The following is a 23,070-nucleotide window of genomic DNA, read 5'->3' as shown; positions in this document are numbered from 1 at the left end:
ACCTTAAAAGCTTTTCTTTTGGTAGAACTTTTGTCCAGCATCAGTACAGATTTATAGAAGGGCTGGCATACCTCCCCTAACAGATCCTCCAGGAGTTGGGACACCTGGGATGAGAAATCGGTGAAATTTTCAACAGCACATACCCGGTATTCATAGTTTTCAGTCAAATGACTAGCGGGCAAAACATCTAAAGAACTGCTGCACAGGCCTGTCAGTTTCGATCCACAAATATTTACCTCTCAAAAGAAGAAAAACAAAGATATGTGAACAAACTGCAAGTTTTGGCCACTTATGATCCTTATACAGCCCTCATCACAGTATTTCATTAAAAAACAGTGAGCCATTCTACAATGCCTAACGTAAAAATCGCTTAATATACTTAGTGATTTTAAAAGATCAGATTCAGTATACATCTTATTGATGATGCATTATTTTTTACAAGCAGATAAGCCCAGAATATGAACAACACAATAAATTTCATTTTATGAGTTTACATTATAATAGTTTTCAAAGGGAAAACCCTTAACATGAAACTTTGCATGTTTCGTTTATATTATGGGTTCATCTGCTTGCCTGTAAAGAGTATTTTTATCAATAAGGAGGTGTATACTGAATTTGGTCCTCCAGTATCACTGTCTTAATGCTTTAAGCCACATACACATTTTCTTTATAATGGTTTGCAAAGGGAAATTGCTTAACATGCAAGTTGGCGTGTTGCGTTCATATTCTGGGCTCATTTGATGCCTGTATGTATGTATTATCAATAAGGTATTTACTGGATTTGGTCTTTTAATATCACTGTTTTAGTATACAAGTACAAAACTGGTAAGAATAACTTGCGAGTTGCAAATCCTACTTATGCCCTCCAGTGGGTGTTACTGGGTAATACACTAATTAATCTGCCAATATTTGTCCAATAATTTTCAGATCTCACCTCATAAATGCTAATGCCGTATTTCTTATCATTGCTGGACTCGTTCCTGCGCTCCTTCAGGATATGCTGCAGCAGTTTGCCGGCCTGGCTGTTGTCAGGGATGGAGTTGTAAAGATCTTCCAGTTTTTCGTAAGTCAGGTAGCTCAAAATGTTCAGACCATGATCAATGAAGAGACGCACAAACTGGGGTTTATTGTTTATCAGCGCGTCAGTCATGGAATCTTTCAGATCATCGTACTGCATGTGCCAGGAAAGAAATACCAGGTTATCACCACATACCAGAAAAACTGCTCACCAAGGCTACAGTTATTTTAACAAAAATACAGTAAAATGTTTTATTGTGAAATATTATTACTATTTAAAGGGGTCCTATTATGCTTTTTCACTTTTTCAACTTTAGTTGGTGTGTAATGTTGCTGTTTGAGCATAAAAAAAGATCTGCAAGGTTACAAAGCTAAAGGTCCACTCCAAAGGGAGATTTTATTTAACAGAATCCACTTTCCAAGAACTACAACAGACGACTCGTTTGGACTACAACGCGTTTTTTCCAGGCTTTGTGAAGTCATAATGTTCCTTATTTAAATAATCCCCGCCCTCTGAATATGCAAAAAAGCGGACAAGGCCTGGTTTAGTTGCGTTAGAGAAGACAGTTTTCCACTCCGTTTACAAAACTCATTATTATATCTAATGCTGACAAACTTAGAGTGGTTCAAATTGATTTTAACCACTGTTCCTGAACATTATAACCCTAATGTTTATCTGTGCGCAGCACATGTTACAGAGAACAGCATCCAAAAACTAAGAGAGTACAATGCAGGCTACGCACAAAAGCTTCTCCTCAAATGGAGCAGTTTCCTCTTTGTCAGGACAATCTGATGTTTGTGGATAACAACATTTAAGTATGTCTTATTAATCTTGCGTTTTCTATTAACAGTTCCAATTATAAGTTTAATGTTGTTGCCTCGATGTAAACAAAAGGCTCCGCTCACCCTAGCCTAGCCTGACTTCGTCATACTCATATTCTAGTCAGAATGTGAGTCTGATACTGCTTAATAGGGCTTTGATTATGAGGCGTGTCTTAACCGAACCAGGAAAAAAAAAAACTCTGCACTCAATTGGATAGACCTACAACCAATGAGAGCAACGCAGTTAGTCAACTACTTTGCATAGCACAGTTGTCAACTACAGAACTCAAATGCACGCACGCTGGAAGAAGTAAAATAACGAGTGTTGCTTCTTTTACTTGATCCTCCATGAGTGCGAGTGTGCGACCAAAGGAGAAACCACAACGACCACAGGGTTTTCATTGCGTCCCATCTTCTTAGTTACCATCGGAGCCAGCTGATAAAATAAACTTTTGCTGAATCCCGTAGGAAGTACGGCAAACACATCTTTCCGATCGACAAATGCCTTGATTGCAGTTCTATGTTCGTCTATTAAAATGAATGCGCTGTCGATTTCTTTTACAACAGACGCGATAGCGGAATCTATACATCTCAGTTCTCCAGCTGCAGTCATCGCTGAGGGAAACCAGTTCAACCCAAGCGCTCTTTGATAACGTGAGGATTACGTCCCTGCAGATCATCTGTCCATCATCGTATAAAGCCCGCCCTGGCAATTTGATTGGCCCGACGATTTCTGAACCGATCATAATTACTCTTCAATGGAGCAAGTCCAGACCGAACTTCCCGATCAAAAAATGTTGTGGGCGGCATCCAGGCTACCTCTAGCCAATATAAGTGTTGATATAGACTGGCGCGTTTCCATTACAGATTTGCGCAAAACTTTTGCGATTTTTTCTAAATGTCGATAAAAAAACGATTGCGAAATTACAGTGTTTCCATTAACCGATGTTATGCGACTAAAACGTAATTTTTTCCTCTCACGATAAGTCTTTCCAACAATCATGGCAACGGATGTTGGCAGGTTTATCCCAGCCATCGCACTAGCCATTATTTTCAATCGAAGGAGCAGTAGGTGTGTTATCCAAGCATTAATGGTAAGGAAAGCCCCTTATACTTGTGAGGGGCACATGAGGTGTTTCTCCCAATATCTGCTTCAAGCTCTTGATTGTGCCATTTCTTTGAGGTTTAGAATCCAGTATTACTGTAATTCTTTTGTCTTTTATGAGTTTAATAAAGAACTGTCTCGTCTTCTGTCCAAACATACCACGCCATCTACATCACGTGACCTGTAAATGCGCAAAAACTGTTTCCATGGCAGTTTTGCGAAATATTACTTTTTCGAATTGCCTGAAAAACCACCTCATGCCACCGTAAAAACCTTTTTGCGATAAATGGGAGTTTTTGCGAAATTTACGTGTTTCCATTGGCCGAATTTTCAATTCGCGCAATTTGAAGTGTAATGGAAACGCGGCTAGTGTTTACTGTAGCCTTTTGTAAGCTCTCGCTTTTGTAAGGTTGTTCAACCGCCCCTTAGGAAAATTAGCCATGGTTTTGTGATCGATTACTGTTTGTATTACCATAGTTTTCTATTTGAATATATTTAAAAATGTAATTTATTCCTGTGATGACAAAGCTGAATTTTCAGCATCATTACTCCAGTCTTCAGTGTCACATGATCCATCAGAAATCATTCTAATATGATGATTTGCTGCTCAAGAAAACACTTTATATTATAATGACTGTTGAAAACAGCTGTGCTGAATATGTATTTACTGTAACTTTTGATCAATTTAACTCGTTTATTGACTCTGGCTTTTCGAGAGCCCTGCTGTACTGTTTAAAGTACAGGAACACTCGACAACTAGCCCTAGTTTAAAAGCTAATTTACAGTATATTTCCCACAATCCTCTACCTTCCAATCGATGTCTCCATTGAAGAGTTCACTCTTGGCAATGTCCACTCTGTTCCATGTTACAGCAAGCTTCAACTCATCAGTATAGGGATTAGAATTGCCCGTAGCATGTTTTTTACTCGCTAACACACACACACACACAAAGAGAGAGAGCAAAAATTATAAACAGAAAAAGATTTAATGAATAGGTCCACTGTAGACCGAAGGGGTTCAAGTTGAAGAGATGTAGAAACACTGTAATAAACAGTTTAAAGTTTACCTTGAACGAGGACTTTAAGTATCACAGTGTCAAAATCCTCCACTCCTTCCTGTTCCGCGTTATAAATGCAGATGAGGTCTTTGTTTTGGTAGATGCTGAAAACCTTTCAGGTACCAGCCAAGCAACAAGAAGAAAAAACAGCACAAAAAACAATTCAGTTTTAGTATTTTGATGTTATATGATCGAATAAAGAGTGTAACATTTACCCTGTCAACATGTTTGTCCATCTCCTGCTCTGAAGGGAAGTATATCTTTACTTTCTCCGCCAATCGTTCTCTAAGCTCCATGTTGGGAGTCCCTTCCTCCTTCTCTGCTCCTCCAGTTGAGGGCATCGGAGCAGATTGCACGTTCTCCACGATGTCACACACAAGATTGGCAAGCCCTCCCGAACCAGCCAGGACCAACCAGGGCATGGAATTCTTCAGAGAGATATCTAATGCCTGAAATGAAGAAACATTGTAAGAGAGAATTAAGAGATAGGACTGAGGACGTTTTGCATGTAATTAAACTGGAATCTGCTCACCTCCAGCATGGAAGCTTCTCCAGATATCAGCATATTCAGAACAGGAATGTTAATACTTGCACTCCCTGCACATGAGATTGCGGTTTTTTTAGCAATTGCATTCAAGTATATAGTCCTGTATGCTTTTATTAAAAAGATCTTAACCTTAAAATATAACACACATATATACATACAGAGGGCTGGACGATATGGGCAAAAATATTATCACAATATTTTTTTCCATATTATACGATATTGGTTTATTATGATATTTATCACAATATTAATTTACCATTAATGGGGTAGGAAATGCTTTCCAAATATTTGTTAGACCTTGAGAATGAAGGTAAAAATGTAAACTTGTTTGTTCACAATTAAACTTCACAGAGTGGCTACATTTTAGGGGGGGGGGGGGGGGGGGGTCGGGGGGGTTCTGTGTTTTATGATTTAATACAAATTGAAATAAACTTTACCAATTTAATCAAGTAATTGAATGAAAAATAACAATCAATTTACAACAAAACATTGCATTTGTATCTTTTGTCAAAACTATACATTTAAAACATGGATAAAAAAATTCTTATTCCTTAAAGATATTCTATGAACAACTCTGTGATATTCCTTAGAAATATTATTATTACATTTTACTGGCGGCTGGTGATAATTATTTTTGGGGGGGCGCATTTTTTATTTTATAGGGGGGAGGGGGAGGGGGGGGCAAAATACAAAGCAGAAACAAAAAAGCTATTTTGATCTCTTTTTATTTACATTTCAGACCAACAAAGTAGAAACAAAAAGCATGTTTCCTACTTGAACATAATGTTGCTCTCCTTTATATACAGTCCCTTTCCAAAATTTGAATATCATGGAAAAGTTAAATTATTTTAGGAATTCAACTTAAAATGTGAAACTAATTTTATAAAAAAAGGCTCATTGCTTGCAAAGTGAGATATTTTAAGCCTTGATTTGTTATAATTTTGATGATTATGGCTTACATAATGGCTTACAGCTTATGGAACCCACGAAATCAATTTTTGAAAATTAGAATATTACATGAAATCACACTGTAGTAGTTACACAGTAATCCCATGGTCATTGAACCAGGTTTTGGTTATTTTGGCAGTGTGGGCAGGTGAAAATCCTGCTGAAATTCATCTTCATAAAGCATCTTCATAAAGCTTTTCTGCTGAAGGAAGCATGAAGTGCTCTAAATGTCCTGGTAGACGGCTGCATTGACTCTGGACTTCCAGGAGGACATTAGAGCACTTCATGCTTCCTTCAGCAGAAAAGCTTTATGACATTTAGATTTTGTGGGTTTCATAAGCTGTAAGCCATAATCATCAAAATTATAACAAATAAAGGCTTGAAATCTCTCACTTTGCAAGCAATGAACCTATATAATATATTAGTTTCACATTTTAAGTTGAATTCCTGAAATAATTAACTTTTCCATGATATTCAAATTTTTTGGAAAGGGTCTGTAGGACTCTTAAGTGAATTCTCGTTATCGCCGACGAAAGGGTCTGTACATTTCAGACCAACAAAAAGCATGTTTCCTACTTGAACATAAAACAATGCTCTTCTTTATATACATTTCAGATCAACAAATCAGTACCAAAAAGCATCTTTCCTACTTGAACATAAATTTAGCTCTTCTCTTTCTGCCCAGCAAATTTCTCAATTACTCTCTGATTAAAGTCAGTCATCGCTGTGACAAGTCTCTTTTCCATGGACAGCAATGCCAGTGCATTCAGCCTCTCCTGGGTCATGGTGTTTCTGAGAAAGGTTTTAATTCTTTTCAAGGTTGAAAAGCACCTCTCAGCTTCAGCCGTGGTCATGGGTGTGGTTATGATAACTTTTAGGAGAGTCACAGTTTCGGAAAAGACTTCTTCGAGATTATTCTCCATAAACAGCTGGAATAGGTCCACAGCACCACGGCAGGCACCGAACTCTTGCTTGCTGTAGATAAGACTGAGCTCTGTCTTGAGCTTGCTTCCATTGAGCATCGGGTACGCTCTGATGGTGCTGCTCAATGCATCGTCAGGAAATGTATATCCTTGTACTCGTCAAACCTGTCCCCCTGCAACAAGGTGGCACAGACAAGGTGGTCTGTGAAGGAGAAACGCTCCCTAGTGTGTCCCAGGATTGTGTCACAGACCTATAGAGATAATTAAACAATATATAAATGTAAGGTAGTAGCCTGTCATTATACTCACCCTCATGTTTTTTTCAAACCTGTATGAATTAATTTCTTCTGCTGAACAGAAAGGAAGATATTTAGAAGATTGATACCATGAGAAATTTACATTCTCAGGAAAATAGCCACTTATCAGTTAATCGTTAATTAGGTCAATCAACTAAAGATTAATGAATTAATCGATAACTTGCATCCCTAATTTGATCATTTATATTTATGTTGCCAATTTATTATTTTTGGGATGCTGTTGTATAATATTAAAATGATGATTTTTGTAAGGATTTATAGCAAACTAAAATAGTTTTCTTGAGTCTGTAGAATATGATATGCAGGCAGGACATTTCTGCAGCACAACAATATTGTAAAATAGTATTTTTGACTGAATTCTATAACAAACTCACCTCTGCTCCAATCCTTTCACGTTCTTCCGGACTGAGCACCCGGCGTCTCTTTGTTGGCTGAGAACCACTGTTTTGTTCACCAATGGAGTGGAGAGAGTTTCTGCAAAGGACAAAGCTAATTTATTATAATATTGGCAAAAGAGAGAGAGTTAATAATGAAAGAGAAACCAAATAATGATCCTATTACAGGAATACAGTTACCTGATCTTTTGTATTTCCTGTTGGAACTGTTGGATGCTCACTTTGATATGGACCGAATCAATGTTCTTCTTCTGGAGCTTGGCATAGAGGAAGTCTACATGTGGCATGATGTGGTGATAAAGTTCCAGAAAGAACTTAAAATCATCATCCTCCAGTAGCATGGCCAGGGCACCTGCTTCTCTGACAGTATTGGGGTCAAAGTCACCTGAGTCTTGTATGCTCTCAAAACAGTGAATGAGATCCTCTCTGTGCTCAAAAACTGTATTAATGGCACGGCTATGAAAGTTCCATCTGACATTGCTGGATCTTGGCAGTCTATGGGCAACCACTTTATCCAGAAAACATGTCCGCTTGGGTGACTTAGAAAAAAAGCTGGCAAATCCACCAACGTTAGAAAAAAAAATTCTCGTCTTGGATATGTGAGACGTGGCCTGCTGCATAATCAGGTTGAGCTGATGAGCGTAGCAATGGATATAGTGGGCATTTGGATACACATCTTGTACTTTTCTCTGTACACCTGCAGTGGCACCCCTCATCACGCTGGCTCCATCATATGCCTGGCAGATGAGCTTACTTTTCTGATCCTCAGGGAGGATAGAAGCAAGACGCTCTTTTAGTGCAGTAGCAATGGACTCAGCTGTAGCTGACTGCAGAGGGATGAACTCAAAATCTTTCCTGCACGTTATTTTTGTCGTCGATGTAGCGCAAAACAAGCACAGGCTGGGCCAGTGTGGCAATATCTGTGGTTTCATCTGCCTGGATTGATAAAAAACTACTTGTCTGGACTTCTTTGATTATTTCTTCTCTTGTAACAGATAACATACAGTCCAGAAGCTCGTTCTGTATAGTTTTCGACGTTCCCTTAAATACAGTAGCACTGTCAAAATGCTCTTTCAATGCTCCATCAAGAGAGGTCACAAAATCCACCAATCCGCGAAATATACCAGGGTTATCTGCGCTCTTACTCTCATCATGACCACGTAAAGCCAACTCAAATGCTCCACAAAACTTTACACAGTCTTTTATCCTGGACAGTATGTGTCGATTTTTTGTCACCTCTTCGTTGTGCCTCCTAATGCCAATCCTGTAGCCTTCATCTAGTTGTTCCGCAATGCTTAATTTCAAGCTATTCTCAAGATGGCTGCGGCTACTTTCATGACGTTTGCATTTGTCAGATAGATGTTTGAGGTCGCTTACCCCCGTAGTTGCCCATTAAACTTCAGTGCCAACACTTTGAAAAAGAAGACAGGGAAAACAAAACAGGGCATTGCTAACATCACATCCAGTCAGCCAGCTCCGTTTCTCGTAACAAGCGCAGGTAAAGCTCCGTTTGTAGCTTCGTCCTCTGTCACTTGCCTGCTGCTGGATGTGTAAATCTGGTTGTTCCGGTCCGAGATCCTTAATCTTTGTTTTTTCTTCAAGCGAAAGTCTTGAGAAAGGATTTTTTTGTAAATAAATCACAGAATTTGGATTAACTGCTGCCATTGCGTAATAAAACGTGATCAGACTAGTAGCAAGCAAGGTTATTTCCCGCCGCGTACAGTTGAATGACAGGTGACGAGAACCAATCAGATTGGATAAAATAACATGTATCCAATTATGATTGGCCAGGGACGCAACGACTTGCGCCCCGAGGAGGATCTTTAAGAAACCAATCAGAGACCAGCTTCAGGTCACATGCTGCCCGAGAATTTGTGTACTCACATAGACACCCATGTGTCCGGCGTCCCTCGCCCATGAAACGTATAGAGGGAATGCATTAACGTCACTTCCCCGCCGGAACACGCCCCCCTCAGCGGGACTGAGTGGCAGAAGAGCTGCTGCGTGACTGGAGTTAATAGGGGAAACTGCGTTAACGCGAGTAAAACAAACTATTATCAGTTTAAACTAAAAGTTGGACTCGATATAGTGTTCCTTACAACTTATCAAAGATCCAGTGATCCATGGATATTGACATGCAGCCAGGAATCGTGTTTCCTGACATTTATATGTGCCTGATTTCGACGCCTGGGAAATAAATGAAGACAATTTGCCTGTAAACGTTTTATATAAATACAATATAGATAGGTCTAAATCCGAGTGATCACTTACATTAATGTTATACTGTATATCATAATATCGTCCAGCCCTAAAACTTGTATAGTTTTTTGTCAGTGTTTATTTAAAAACATCCAATTATGCAGAATATAGTCTGTTCAGTAGCTTTTTGCAGACTGTAAAAATATACAGTACCTCAGATTTCTGGTCAAATCTAGTTGTACAGTCAATCGCAAAGCTCTTTCCCGTTTTAGATGTGTTTTGTGTGTTTTTCACGGCATTCACGCTGAAAACAAATGCTGCCGCTCAGTCTTTTTGCCACTTGTGGGCGTGACCGCATTCACTCCGGCCGACGGTGACGTCATGCGCATACCCTCTATTGAAAAACATAGTAAATATTTAATCAATTAAAGACAGTTTTTATTAAATTCTGAGGCTCTTACTACCAGCCGGCACATGAGTAAAATATTTTTTATTTGATTATTATTTCATTTTAATATAATGTTTTTACACATGTTAATTTCTGAAATGTTGATGGGGGCGGCGCCCCAGCGCCCCCTATGGACAAGCCGCCACTGCGATATATTTCTGTCATAATTTCTTAAAGTAAACCGAACTTTTATTTTTTACGGTTTGTCGTGATGATCTTACAGTTTTAGTTTCAGTTTCAGTGAATTAGCAACATTCACTGATGGGCTGTTGTCGCGTTTATTTACGCTGTGTGATAGACTGTTTGATTAATCCATACAGAGTAAAAATGTCCACAGCTTATCATCGTTATCATCGTTTTTGCCCAGCCCTAATACACACACAAACACGCGCGCACAGACACACACACACACACACACACACACATGCATAGCCTACATATATATATACATATATATATATATATATATATATATATATATATATATATATATATATATATATATATATACACATTTTCATTGATTTTCATTAATATTTCAGTTCTCTGTATCGATGAACTCATATTAATGTGTCATAGGTGTCATACTTGAAACTCATAGGTGTCATACTTGAACCTCATACCTAAAAGTGAACCTTTAAATGACCTTCTACGAACACTTTCTGAATGGTTCACCTAGAAGCCTTTTAAACTAAAAGTTTGGTCTTTTCTTGTAATACACCCAAAATAGCCATTAGTTGGCCAAAAATCTAAACCTCTCTTGTTCAAACCAAGTATTTGCTAGTTACCGTGTTGCACTCCTGTTCAATGAAATAACTGCAATGAAACCATATTATGTAAACTCATCTCTACATCAGTAATATTCTATTAAACATAAGCATCTCATGAACATCAAGTTTAATTCTGTAAAGCACGCAAGCACGTAAAATGGCCTAAAAGCAGCATTTTATTTTGTACCTGTGCGCTGACGTGAAATGTAATCCTCCAGACGGGCTCTGAAGGCAACCTCACCACCTTTACGCCCTATGGTCCCATCATCCACCAGAAGGAAAGCCTTGTAATTATTATCCAGATAGCAAGAGTCCCGTGCTCCGTTTTTGACTAAATACTTTGCGGGGAAACTTCCCTAAGAGAAAGAATGAGACACTGTTGTTCTGAAAGACCATATGCAAATGCAGTGTGGAATGGTAGTATCTCTTCAAATTGGGAAATTGCATACACCATACTACTGCTCTATTAATGCAGTACATAGCATGTGGACTTATTGGTACCCCTAGAAATTTTTATGAATAAAATATCTAATTTTTAGCACACCAGGGTGACTAGGAGCATGAAATTGTCGAGCCATGAAGAGTATAAATATGAGGTAACACAAAGGTCAAATTCCATAGATAATACATCACAATGGGTAAAAAAAAGAATATCTAGTTCAGTTATTAAACTCTAGAGGGCACAGGCTGATAGGTCCTTTACCTGCAATCTACAAGCAATCACACTATTGCCACATTGGCAGAGGGTGATTGGCCTATGCTGATCCTGCAGCCAATGAGATTGCTTGCTCAACATTTAATTAGTCTGGTTCAGTGTTTGTTGTAACTAGTCCTGCATCACCCAGAGTTCCTCTGAAACCCTCCACCTCCCCCAGCTCCACCTGCCTAGACCTTCAACGGGACTTATGTACGTCTATTTATGCAGTAGCAGCAGCAGCATTTCTTACATGCTCACAGCTGCGTGTCTGTGTATCTATTAGCAGTAGCAAGTCCATACTTTCTCTGCAGCAGCAGCAGTAGTGGAAGTGAAGCTGATCTAGTCCGCCAAGACCAAATGCATCAACATTGCCATATTTATATAACATGCTAAAACTTTTCCGGATTTGGCATGACTGAAATGTAGTTCTGATGTGCAGCAAAAGATTGTTGAGCTTCACAAAATTAAAAATGTGGCTGTAAGAAAATGGCTAAAGGATTGAAAATTCCCATTTACACCATCAGGGCAATAATTAAGTTCCAAAACAGGAGATGTCATGAATCTGTCTGGAAGAGAACACGTGTCTGGCTACATTGTCTTAATACAAGTTAATTAACTTAATACAATACAAGGACTCAGGAGGATAGTTCGGGTGGCCAAAGACTCTCCAAGGATCAGCTGGAAAATAGCAGAAATGAGTTGAGTATTGGGGTCAGAAAGCCTTAAAAAAAACAGCACCTACATCACAAGTTGTTTGAGTAAGGAAAAATCCTCTGCTCTCATCCAAAAACAAACTCCAGCATATTCAGTTTCCAGACACAACTGGAACAAAAAGAGCTTTTTGGCAGCAAACCCGCCAGATGGGTTTGGTGCGCACATGCATAAAATAGTACCCCATGTGTACAATTAAATAATAAATATACTGCTGTGGACCTATTTTACTTCTGGGGGATCTGGACATCTTTTTGAGATACATGGCATCATGGATTCAATTAAATACCAACAGATAAAAAAAATCCAAACCTGACTTAATCTTATATCGTGCCATGGTTGGATCTTCCATCAAGACAATGATCCAAAACAAACATCAAAACCAACACAAAAATGGGTCACTGATCACTGATCTCGTCAGGTGTTCTTCAACCTCACAAGGCTGCAAAAAGTATTGAATAAAAGGGTGCAAATAATTGTGGCTAATGTGTATTGGAGAAAAGCATTTCATAATGAGATTTCCCCCACATTTTCCAATTGTTTTACTTCAATGAAAGGTTCGATTTTTGTGATTTTTAAAAGAGATCAAAAGGATTAATGCAGATTTTTCTTCACAGGTTTCTTTGTTCATTCTTTGTTAGGGTGCCAATGATTCTGACCAGGACTGTTTATTTTTTAAGATGCGTTACCTCAGGGTTGACGAGCTGTTCCCGATTCCTCACCAGGCCCCAGGGAGCGATGCCAATAAGTACCACTTTACTGAGAGTGACAGAAGACGTTGCGGTGGCATGATCTTTCACAGCTTTTCCTACACACCTGCCGAGGCCTTCCATCAACCCTCCGGTTATGATCCACGCACCTATATGTAATGTATAAGGTGTATGTAAGCCACATAGAAAATCTACTTTTTTTATTTAATTGGTGATATTTACTAGTCATAATTCTTATGAATTCTTATTATATTTTATTGCTTTTTATATATTTGTATGTAAATATTTTGTTTTACCTGTCACAGACCCAAACATTCTAAAAACATGAATTATGTAATATTTAGTTATTTATATTAATTATTATATTTCCATTAAATTACTTTGTGCATTTTTTTTTTTTACTATATACACACAGAGAAGAACTTGCTAGGCGACTTTCCAGACACACACCAGGTTGGTGAAATAAATAGTCCTGCAGGAATTTATGTCCTGGTAACTGGGTCTTTAATGACTTGCGGTTACTCTAGACATGCATGTATGATTCATATTCATACTTCTTGCATCTTGTCAGTTTACAATAGAATGCAGAGTTGAAGTTTGCTTAAATCACTGTGGTCATGCAATTTTCGGTTGCTCGTGAATCATTTCAGGTATGACATTTACGGACAAAGAGTCGCATGACAAACCTTTTGATAATTACAGTCTGGCAGTAAATCAAAACTTCTTTGTAAATGTATGAAAAACATGAAAACAGATATGAATAATATTATGTGTGCACGGGAGAGAAGATGGCACCTGTACTCTGTGCAGCTTTAACCAGCCCCTGCCTCAGCACGTCTCGCACCCAGGTCTTGACCTCTGACTTTTTCTCACCACCAACCACTGACAACACCAGGTTGGGCTGCGGCAGTTTCCAATGCTCCCTCATGATATTGAAGACCCTGGAAGAATCAGCAGTGCTGGAGAGACGCAAAAACTGGGATAAAGAGAAGGGGAGTGAGCTCAAAACGGGAAAGTTACAGAAACAAGCTACTGATTTGTTAAATGTGGTTATTTCCTCAACTTTGGGAAATTTTTATGCCCCTGGGGTTGATTGATAATATTACATCTTTTTGTAATATGAAGACCAAATTTAGGGTACGTTTACATGACAATGATGTACTAAAAATGGAAAAGTTTTTCCTTTGCATTTTTCACATAGATCTCCGCTTCGTCATGCCCCTGATGGACCCTTGAAAGTTACATCAACTGTGCGCTGTGGACGAATGGATCCGTGTTCACAGTGGGCAAACCAGAGGATAACAGCAGCCTTGTCCAGCCACACCTCAGAGACGTCACCCAACCAATTAAACACTTTTAACATAATCTTCTTCGTCATCGTCTGCATCTACAACTATGTGTGACAATTCTTTCTGTGTGGAGTTTGTATGTTGTCTCTGTGTTGCTGTTGGTTTCCCCCAAAATCCAAAGATATACAGGACAGGTGAATTGGAGACTGTTAGTTTGCCTGTAGGTGTGAGTGTAAATATGAATGTGTGTGTCATCCCTGTGATGGACCGACCATCTGTCCAGGATGTTTTCCTGCCTACGAGCTGAGATGATGGGAAAGACTCCAGTCTCCCCACGACCCTAAACATGACACGCAGGGATGTAGTGGAGGCTAAACGCACATAAACGCCGTTTTCATTACTGAATGATTCAGCATTTTGAACGAATCGTTTGAATGAATTAATCAATGACTCACTCATTAAGACGGTCGCCTGCCACCACCTACTGGCGGTTTAGTGTTATGTTTAAAAGTAGTATCATTCTTTCCAACGTTTCTTATTTGTAAATTTAAATCAATTTCATAACATTATTTTATGCAATTGTAATTTTTCAGTGTAAATGATTTAATTTGATCAGCCCTATACACAAGTTTATGAGCCGTTTCCGCTCTACATCCTAAACTCCTCCCGTCGATGCAACCCACTTCCGTTCTGGCGGTCTGGGTTTGTTTTGCTAGCTAGCTTCGACAAAGCGCTGATATCGCAGTGACATAACAATTACAACATGAAGAAAGGTGGTTCGGGAACGATGTGTGTGATAGTTGGTTGTAAACACTCGAGAAAGCACCTGAACGAGTGGTTAGATAGAGAGTTCTACGACCGCAAACCAGCTACGAAGAGGTCCATGCGCTCCATTGTTTACACACAAACACACTCACACAGTATCGCGCCCGCGCCTCTCTCTCACACACAGTTCGATCGCCTAATTATTATCATCATGGCTCACACACACACACACACACACACACACACACACACTTTGCACTCTAGCTAAGAAGCCTATGATATAGTTCGGATCGTCAGGAGGACATTCACTGACAGCGCGTTCTCTTTTGTCTTGTCGCGCATGAGTGGTTAAAGCATTTGCGTGAATAAGAGAATGGTCATAACCCTAGCAAAAGGATGACAGAAAGAACAGATGTTGCGTTTGCATTAAATATTTTAACACGTTAAAGCTGGACAAAAATGAATCGGGAAAATATTTTTCTCACGGCCGCACGCCGGAGATCCGGCACGGTGGCGAAAAGTGATTGCATTATTTATTGCAATAAGTAGAGGCTTCAATCGTTTTGTTGTAAGTAGAATAGGCTACTGCATTTTAAGGGGTTAGTTTCGACATTTAAAGGTATTTTAACCGGTAAAATGGTTGGTTGGTACACAGCAGGTAAAACAATGCAGAGTCATAAGGATAATTGCAAAAGAGATCATGTCTTTATTTATAGCTCAGCAGTAAGTCATGTTATAGGTTACAGTCCGTTTTCCAAATACAAACACGTATTCCATCCGCAACAACATGCTTCTTTTATTTCCTATAATCATGTAAATGTCTTCCCTGATTAAGCTATAAACTGCAAACACTTATTTAGCCACAATTGTTGTTATTATGTTAAAAGAAACATTAAAGTAACACACAGATACATTTGCTATTACCACGGACATAAACTGATAGTTATTTGCACGTTATGTCTGTTTTATCTAGCTGTGTATGACATGACACAACCGACTTTGTTGCTGTGCAGATATTGATATGCCTCGACGGCTTTCAGATTGTCCAATTGCTTTTCCATCTATTGCCATGGATTGCACGAAGTAGGAGCAAATCTCGCTGTACGTTATGCTGGGCCACGTCGTCATGTTAGTGTTCTGCACTGAATTCGGGTGGGGGATAGTAACGCCATCTCCAGTCGTGGAACCGTCGCTGTGTACACCGGCAGACGCTGTGTGCAAACCTCTTCCGGCGGAAATGAAGTGCATTTAAGTAGAGTTATGGCGGCGCCCATGATTTGGCGCGTAAACTTGTGTATAGTGTCTTATTATTTGAAATAATTGAATTTATTGATCAAATTTAGAAATTTAAAATGAAAGATGAAGCATACATTTAATAATATTGGGGGAGGGGATGCCCTTTAAAAGGTGCAGATATTACAATATGCCGATTTAAATATCAAAGCTGATTGAACACTGATGAGAATATTGTTTCAGAAAAAAAAAAAAAAAAAAAAAAAAAAAAACTTTTTTACTCGGACAAGTGAATGACAGATTTACTTGTCCGAAGGACAAGCGTATGAAAAGGCTTAATGTCGAGCCCTCCCTATAGCAATGTCATCAGGATACACATACACGGGTAGGTGGCCCACCTTACCGGGTGACCACGTCGTGGTCCACCAGAATTTATAGTTTACCCACCTCTTTTTTTACCACTACACCTCTGATGACAAGTGCTTTGGATGGATGGATGGATGGATGGATGGATGGGCTACTCTTCTTTCCTCACCAATGTGTCTTCCTTGATCCATGTTTCCAAACAAAATCATTCTGAAGCCATCACGATTTACCAAATATGACTACTGTAATAGAGACTAAAAATAGGACACCTGGGTTGTCTTTCAGATGAAATTGCAATTAGTTGTGTTTGTATTAATTATTATTTACTTTCATTGTAAATATTCTGCAATTATTTTTTATTTCAATATAATTCCTGTAAAAATGCACGGAGTTTGCCATCATTCCGATTTGAACGTGCCTATATCAGTTTCGAAAGCAGTGTGTTAGCATTCAAAAATGTGCTGAGAATATATAGTGTTTGACAAAAGTGTTCATGGATTTTAGGAAATGTGGTCATTGAATTCATTTTGTGCGAAAGCAATGAAAAAATTATTCACAATTTGGTTTGCATAGACTTCTGTTTCACTGAATGTGTGAATAGTTTTCGTCAGTGACGAAACTGACATCACTTGCAGAGGAAGCGCAGGGAACTGAGCGTGCAAGTCTGAGAGTCCAAGTGCAAGTCTGCAGACGCTATTGGAAAGTTGGTTTGCTTGTTTACCAAAGTGTATTCTCTATAATCTCTATTTTCCATGTGTTCCAGATCACTAATATCTATAACTCTATAGCTCATACAGCTCATATACAGCCCATCCACAATGGAGAGGTACTCACATAGCTGTGTCTCTTGGCGGTCCCAGCAAACTCCAGCTCTCCATAGGCGTCTGTGGGCTGTTCGGAGGAGTGCTGTGTGCTGTCCCAGTGACTGACCGTGGCTGTGCTGAAGTTATCGCCCAGGGCCACTGAGGGGTGTGTGTCTCGCGTGGACCCACACTGACACAGACCACCATTGCTACAAAACAACAGACGGATCAGAAGGAATCTAACAAGACAAACTGAATACTCACCAAGTCAGACATCTTACCTGAAAGAGTCCTCCACAAATGTTGTGCACACTCTCTTTTTAAAGAAATTTGGAATCCAACTCTAAAATCAATAAAAGAAATAATTTTTAATGAATGCACTAAAAACATCAATCAATGTTGCTAGTACAACAGTGGTCTTGGGCTTACGGTGACAATGTCACTAAGTTAGCAAGATTAAGTATATTAAGCTGATCATGTGATCTATTGAGGGAAAAATACTGAATGCAATTTCAAAGCTTGTAACACTTTATCTTATCTAATGATTTTGAGCAAGGAAGGTCAGAATGAGAAAACCACAACGCTAGGGTAAACAGCTCACTTTAACTCCTCCTTTAACTGTTAATTTCATCATTATATCCCCCCCTGTAGGCGTTTGGTTAAATGATTAAGCAGTTTGTTTATTACGAGCCACCGTAGTGTGTCGTCTCATCCAGTCAGAATGCCCAGTGGCCTTGTTCACTTATATCTGGTCTGTATCGGCTGGCAGTTATCTAATGTTCAGATTAAATGCAGTCATTTACATGCCGTGTGATTATTGACTCATACCAACAAATACAAATTTTCTACATGGTGTCAGAAGCGAATACGAAGTGTTTTTCTTTTCTGTCGTCGTTGAAAAACCTGTTGCATTGGACTGTGCTAGCATAGCTATACCCAGTTGACAACGTTGTTTTCCTCTTCCCAACGTGATGGCGGATGGATATCGCAGACCCGACCCTTTCGTTTTTGATGAAAATATTGCAGAGAATTGGCGTATTTTTGAGAGGGAGTGCGATATTTTTATTGCTGCCGCACATTCGGACAAGTCAACAAAAACCCAAGCTTATATCCTTCTCAACATTGCTGGGCCAGACGCCATCGAACGAGAGCGTTCTTTTGCCTACGCTGCTGAAGTGCGCACGCCAGGAGATGGCGGAAGGATCATCACCCCTGCTGAATCTCGAGAGGACCCCGAATGCATCGAATCATTCATTAGTGTTTTAAGGATTAAGGCTAAAGGCTGCCACTTTGGAGACCTAACAGAGGAGCTAATCCGCGACCGCATCGTGTGTGGCGTTACCAGTGACACGTTGAGAAAAGCTCTGTTAAGAGATAGCGAGCTAACACTTGCCAAAGCCATTTCAATCTGTCGGATACACGAGATGACCGAGGAAAGTAGCAAGACGTTAGCATCACAAAGTAACTCTGCCAGTGTGAATGCAGTTAAACTAGTTTCAAACAGAATGCAGTGGCCAAAGCCCCAGCCCCCCTCACAGACTATCATGAGGTGTAATAATTGTGGAGACAGCCACGCAGCTAAAAGTTTAAACCGTGCAGACAAGATAGGCAACATCCTGGACAGAAAACTGGCAGACAGACCGTTAATGAGATAGAAATAGAGGAACAAACATGTGAAGATGGAACGTTTTATTTGGACGCCGTTGAAGTTGACAGTCATGCAGATTGTGTGAATCTAAAAGCCATTGAAAAGGATGAAGGATTTGTCACAATGCATATAAACGGCAAGCCCACTGAGATGAAAGTGTACACAGGAGCAAAATGCAATGTGATGTCACTTGACACCTTCAGAAGACTTAATGGCAGCGAACAACTTGTAAAGCAGCTAGCCTTGTTGCTTATGGAGGCACCAGAATCGAGACCAGTGGCATCGCCACACTGCGGTGCTGCTTAAACCACTCATTGGCGTTTTTTATTGTGGACAGAGCAGTGCAACCACTGCCAGGATGTGCGTGCATGCATGGACATGGGGGTTGTGAAAATGAGTCCAGACGTCCCCCAGATCAGCGTGGAGAGCAGGACCTTAGTGTGTCGTCTCATCAAGTCAGAATGCCCGGTGGCCTTGTTCACTTATATCTGGGGTGTTTCTCAAAACCAAGAATGCAAAGAACGGACTTGTGTTCTTGGGGAGAATGCTCTTGCTAGTTGTTCTTGGAAGAATGAACTCACAAGGTGACGAGCACACAGAACGCTGCTGACAGCTTGAGACGATGTGTTCTTGCTGGTATTGTGCAATAATACCCCTGCACAGACACCGTCTGCAGTACCCAAGCATAACGAGAATTATTGACGATCACAGCCAGGCTGCAATGGTCTCTTGACTGTGGGGTAAAACGAGTCTGTGAGCAGACTGGCCGGTTGGCTCGCTAGCTAACTTAACACCCGCAGGCGCTTATGAAGATTCTCACTTCCGAAAACATTTGAGCACATTTTCGATTTGCCATAAATTTTCGTAAAAATGTCAATATTTGAAATCTACACAGTTGATTTCTCGCATCAAATGTTCTCAGAAGTGAATTTAGTGATGAAATAGCGGGGGGGAAATTGTAGAAAAACTAATTACTGTATTGACCTGCTTCTCCCTAGAATGCCAAAATGAATGCTGGGATATTTCTGCCGTCAAGTTCACACAAGTTACCAACCGATGCTTCCTTGGTAAAATGGGCGTGTCAAGAACAGGATTTTCAGGCATTCCAGGATTTTAACCGTTCTTGCAAAAATGTAAATTTGTGTATTGGGACAGTAGCCTTAGGCAACAAAAGATGAAGTTTCACAAGAACACGAGTACAGACAAGAACACAGATTGAGAAAGGCCCCCTGGTCTGTATCGGCTGGCAGTTATCTAATGTTTGGATTAAATGCAGTTATTTACATTCTGTGTGATCATTAACTCATACCAACAAATACAAACTTTCTACACCACCCATCCCTTTCATCAGGAAAGCAAGGCTGTTTTAATTAAAAATTAGTGTTTTAATTTTTGTGTTTAGTTTCCCTGTTACATTGTTTGGTACACTGAAACACCAAAGCACAAACTTTATTGATGCACAGTACAATTAACTATTACTGAACAGTTCTCCAGAGGAATTTGCATAAAACCCGTATAATAATTTGAATGCAACTTTGACTGAAATGATAATGTTTGATTTGATGATCATTTAGATGAACCTCAGGTTGCTACAGGGTGACTGTAAATCAGACTTACTTCCATAAAATAATTTTTGTTCGTTTAAAAAATGTAGTTGCACTTTAATACATGAACACTGTAGTTAGTAAAGTGAGACCATACGACAGAAGACGCACATGACAAACACACGTGCACAGTCTTGTTTTAACCCATGGTATGTTGTTTGCTCATAGCCAACACTGAATCTTAGCGATACTGAATGCTTTAAAATACTGAATCTTTAAGAACATTATATATGACAAGCAAACAGCTAAAGCGTGTTTGTAACGAGGATAGACAAACAAATGCAAAAAGGTGCTCCTGTTGTAGCATTAGATGCTGTAATCAACTTTCTGACAGACCTACCAGATCTGTTTTCGGCATCACGGCGACTCCACCTTGTTCAATGTCCTTTTCATTCATCTTGGTTGGTTTATGGACTTTATAAAGTCGCTGTTAATTTGTATTATAAGTTTCACTTCAAAGCGCTCTTCAGCAGCGCGTAACGTCCATGCGCTAAGAAGAAGTCCGGAGACTGTCGGGTTACCTAAGAAAAAAAGGTGTAACCAGCGGTGTGTGTCTACATTGGCTCAGATGTTTTAAGTGTGTGCGCGTGTGCGTGTGTGTGTGGTTGTTCAGGTTGTTAAAAAAATCACCGTCAACAAAATGCCAGGTTATAGTTGTTTTTATATGTGCTTATTATGTTAGGGCTAATTCAAGATAATTGGAACATTAGATAATTTGAGTTATCTCAGTGCCAAAAAAGTGTCCTAATTTACCTGATGTAGGAGCGCGGGGCTTACACAGTGTTACAACTAACCTGCTAAGTGTACAATGATAATCAAATGAAAACAGGGAGCCACACAACTTTTCAGGTTTGAGTATTTATTTATATATTTATTTGATCACTTGTTTATTTATTAAAAATATGGGTAACACTTTACAATAATAGTACATGAATAATCATGTACTAACCCATATGGAAAAGGTTTGCTAAAAACACCTGTGATTCATATATGTTCCAACAGAATATTGTAAGGGACATATGCTGCAAAATCCACATATATAAATTGCATAATATTAATGTATTTTTAATCATATATGTCATATACTGTATGTCCTACGTACAAAAGCCATATAGATTTTCTTGATGTAAAAACGTAGGAAAATAATGCTAATTTAATATTCATGTCCAGCATATATCTTAAAGTATTGAAGTATTAGCTCACTTTCAAACTTACCCTGATGTCATCCAAGATATCCATGTCTCTCTTTCTTACATTTTTTATACACAGAATGGACTTCAATGGCAACAAACTATTCAAATGTTCAAAGAAGTTTCAAAAGTTTCAAATGTATATATATATATTTATTTATTTTTTAGAAAATGACCGATCGTTTCACTAGATAAGACCCTTTTTTCTCGACTGGGATTGTGTCGAGACTTTGAAGCTACATTGAGACGGACATTTGAACCTTCTTTGAACATTTGAATATTTGGTTACCATTGAAGTCCATTCTGTGTCAAATCCTGGAATGTTTTCCTCAAAAACCTTAATTTATTTTCGACTGAAGAAAGAAAGACATGGATATATTTGATGACATCAGGGTGAGTAAATTATCAGAATTATTATTATTTTATTTTTTTTGAAAGTGAACTAATAAAACGTACTCGGTTACTAACGTAACCTCTGTTCTCTCTAGAGAGGGAATGAGTACTGCGTAATAGCTTACGCTAGGGGAAAAACTCTTTTCCGCGAGATATTGAAGCCAAAAATTATCCTTAATTTTTTAATAATGTAAAACGCTTTGCAGCAGCAAGCAGACATAGGCGAAACAGCTCGCGCGCCTATTGGCTGCTCTGCAGCAAATGCAGCAGCCTATCGAGAGAGACTCTGCGTGACGTAATGACCAATGGGGGCCATTCGCGCCCATATCGTCACGTCCCGCCAGAAGGGGCGTGGTCTCACCCTATAAATATGCTCGTTAGGCTGATACAAACTGGTTTTTACCGCTGAAGCGAACCAGAGCGTATTCCAAGCACGGCAAGATACGCAGTACTCGTTCCCTCTCTAGAGAGAACAGAGGTTACGTTAGTAACCGAGTACGTTCTCTTACGAGAGTATCTCTCGTACTGCGTAATAGCTTACGCTAGGGGAACACAATGCAACACGCCGTGCGTACAGGGATCCAACACCAAAGTCCCGGGGGCCGAAGCCCAGGGCTCATGTAGTGCATAATCACCATAAACTCACATAGAGTGGAGGAAGAGAGGCTGGAAGCGTCATTCCTTATAAAAAAGCACCCAGCGGGGCTATTATATGACAACAAAACGCGCAGCCAGGGTGAAAGCTTTCAGCCTGATCTGGGTAGCCATACGTGTGTCAACACTCATGGGGCTGCAGTAAACTCAGCATCTGGGCCGCAAAGCGGGGCAGATAGCACTGAATTTTAAACCGCCAAAAGCTTAGCTTGTAAGGCGGGTACCTCCAGGTTATAGTTTTTTATAAATGTAGACGGCGAGGCCCAGCCCGCGGCCGTACAGATATCTTGCAGGGAAACCCCGCTCGACCACGCCCACGAAGAGGCCACGCCTCTCGTGGAGTGCGCCCTGACACCCAAAGGGCACTGTAGGCCCTTCGCAGAGTAAGCGAGCGCAATGGCATCCACTATCCATCTGGATAGGCTCTGTTTTGAGGCGGCGAGTCCCTTGGAACGCCCG

At 39.7% G+C, this 23,070-nt stretch overlaps 1 protein-coding gene across 1 annotated transcript in view; it reads right to left on the bottom strand.

Annotated features, from left to right (window-relative positions):
* LOC130080588 (transient receptor potential cation channel subfamily M member 4-like) overlaps positions 1-20,808 on the bottom strand; it is a 40,056-nt gene extending 19,248 nt beyond the window's left edge. Inside the window, exons 1-12 of the mRNA XM_056246015.1 lie at positions 20,715-20,808; positions 17,404-17,465; positions 17,154-17,331; positions 13,462-13,642; positions 12,646-12,815; positions 10,736-10,904; positions 4,534-4,598; positions 4,217-4,450; positions 4,011-4,113; positions 3,752-3,873; positions 935-1,171; positions 3-104 (exon numbers count right to left, since the gene is read on the bottom strand). Coding sequence (XP_056101990.1) covers positions 3-104; positions 935-1,171; positions 3,752-3,873; positions 4,011-4,113; positions 4,217-4,450; positions 4,534-4,598; positions 10,736-10,904; positions 12,646-12,815; positions 13,462-13,642; positions 17,154-17,331; positions 17,404-17,465; positions 20,715-20,771 — 1,680 coding nt within the window. The 5' untranslated portion in view covers positions 20,772-20,808. The remainder of the gene's footprint in view (positions 1-2; positions 105-934; positions 1,172-3,751; positions 3,874-4,010; positions 4,114-4,216; positions 4,451-4,533; positions 4,599-10,735; positions 10,905-12,645; positions 12,816-13,461; positions 13,643-17,153; positions 17,332-17,403; positions 17,466-20,714) is intronic.
* Positions 20,809-23,070: the final 2,262 nt, after the last annotated feature.

Source organism: Rhinichthys klamathensis, unplaced genomic scaffold, assembly GCF_029890125.1.
Source record: "Rhinichthys klamathensis goyatoka isolate OS25496 unplaced genomic scaffold, OSU_Roscu_1.1 h1tg000035l_1, whole genome shotgun sequence".
In the NCBI taxonomy this organism is placed as follows: Eukaryota; Metazoa; Chordata; class Actinopteri; order Cypriniformes; family Leuciscidae; genus Rhinichthys; species Rhinichthys klamathensis.
Note: the sequence above shows the minus strand (reverse complement) of the source record. Positions and strands in the feature narration are given on the sequence as shown.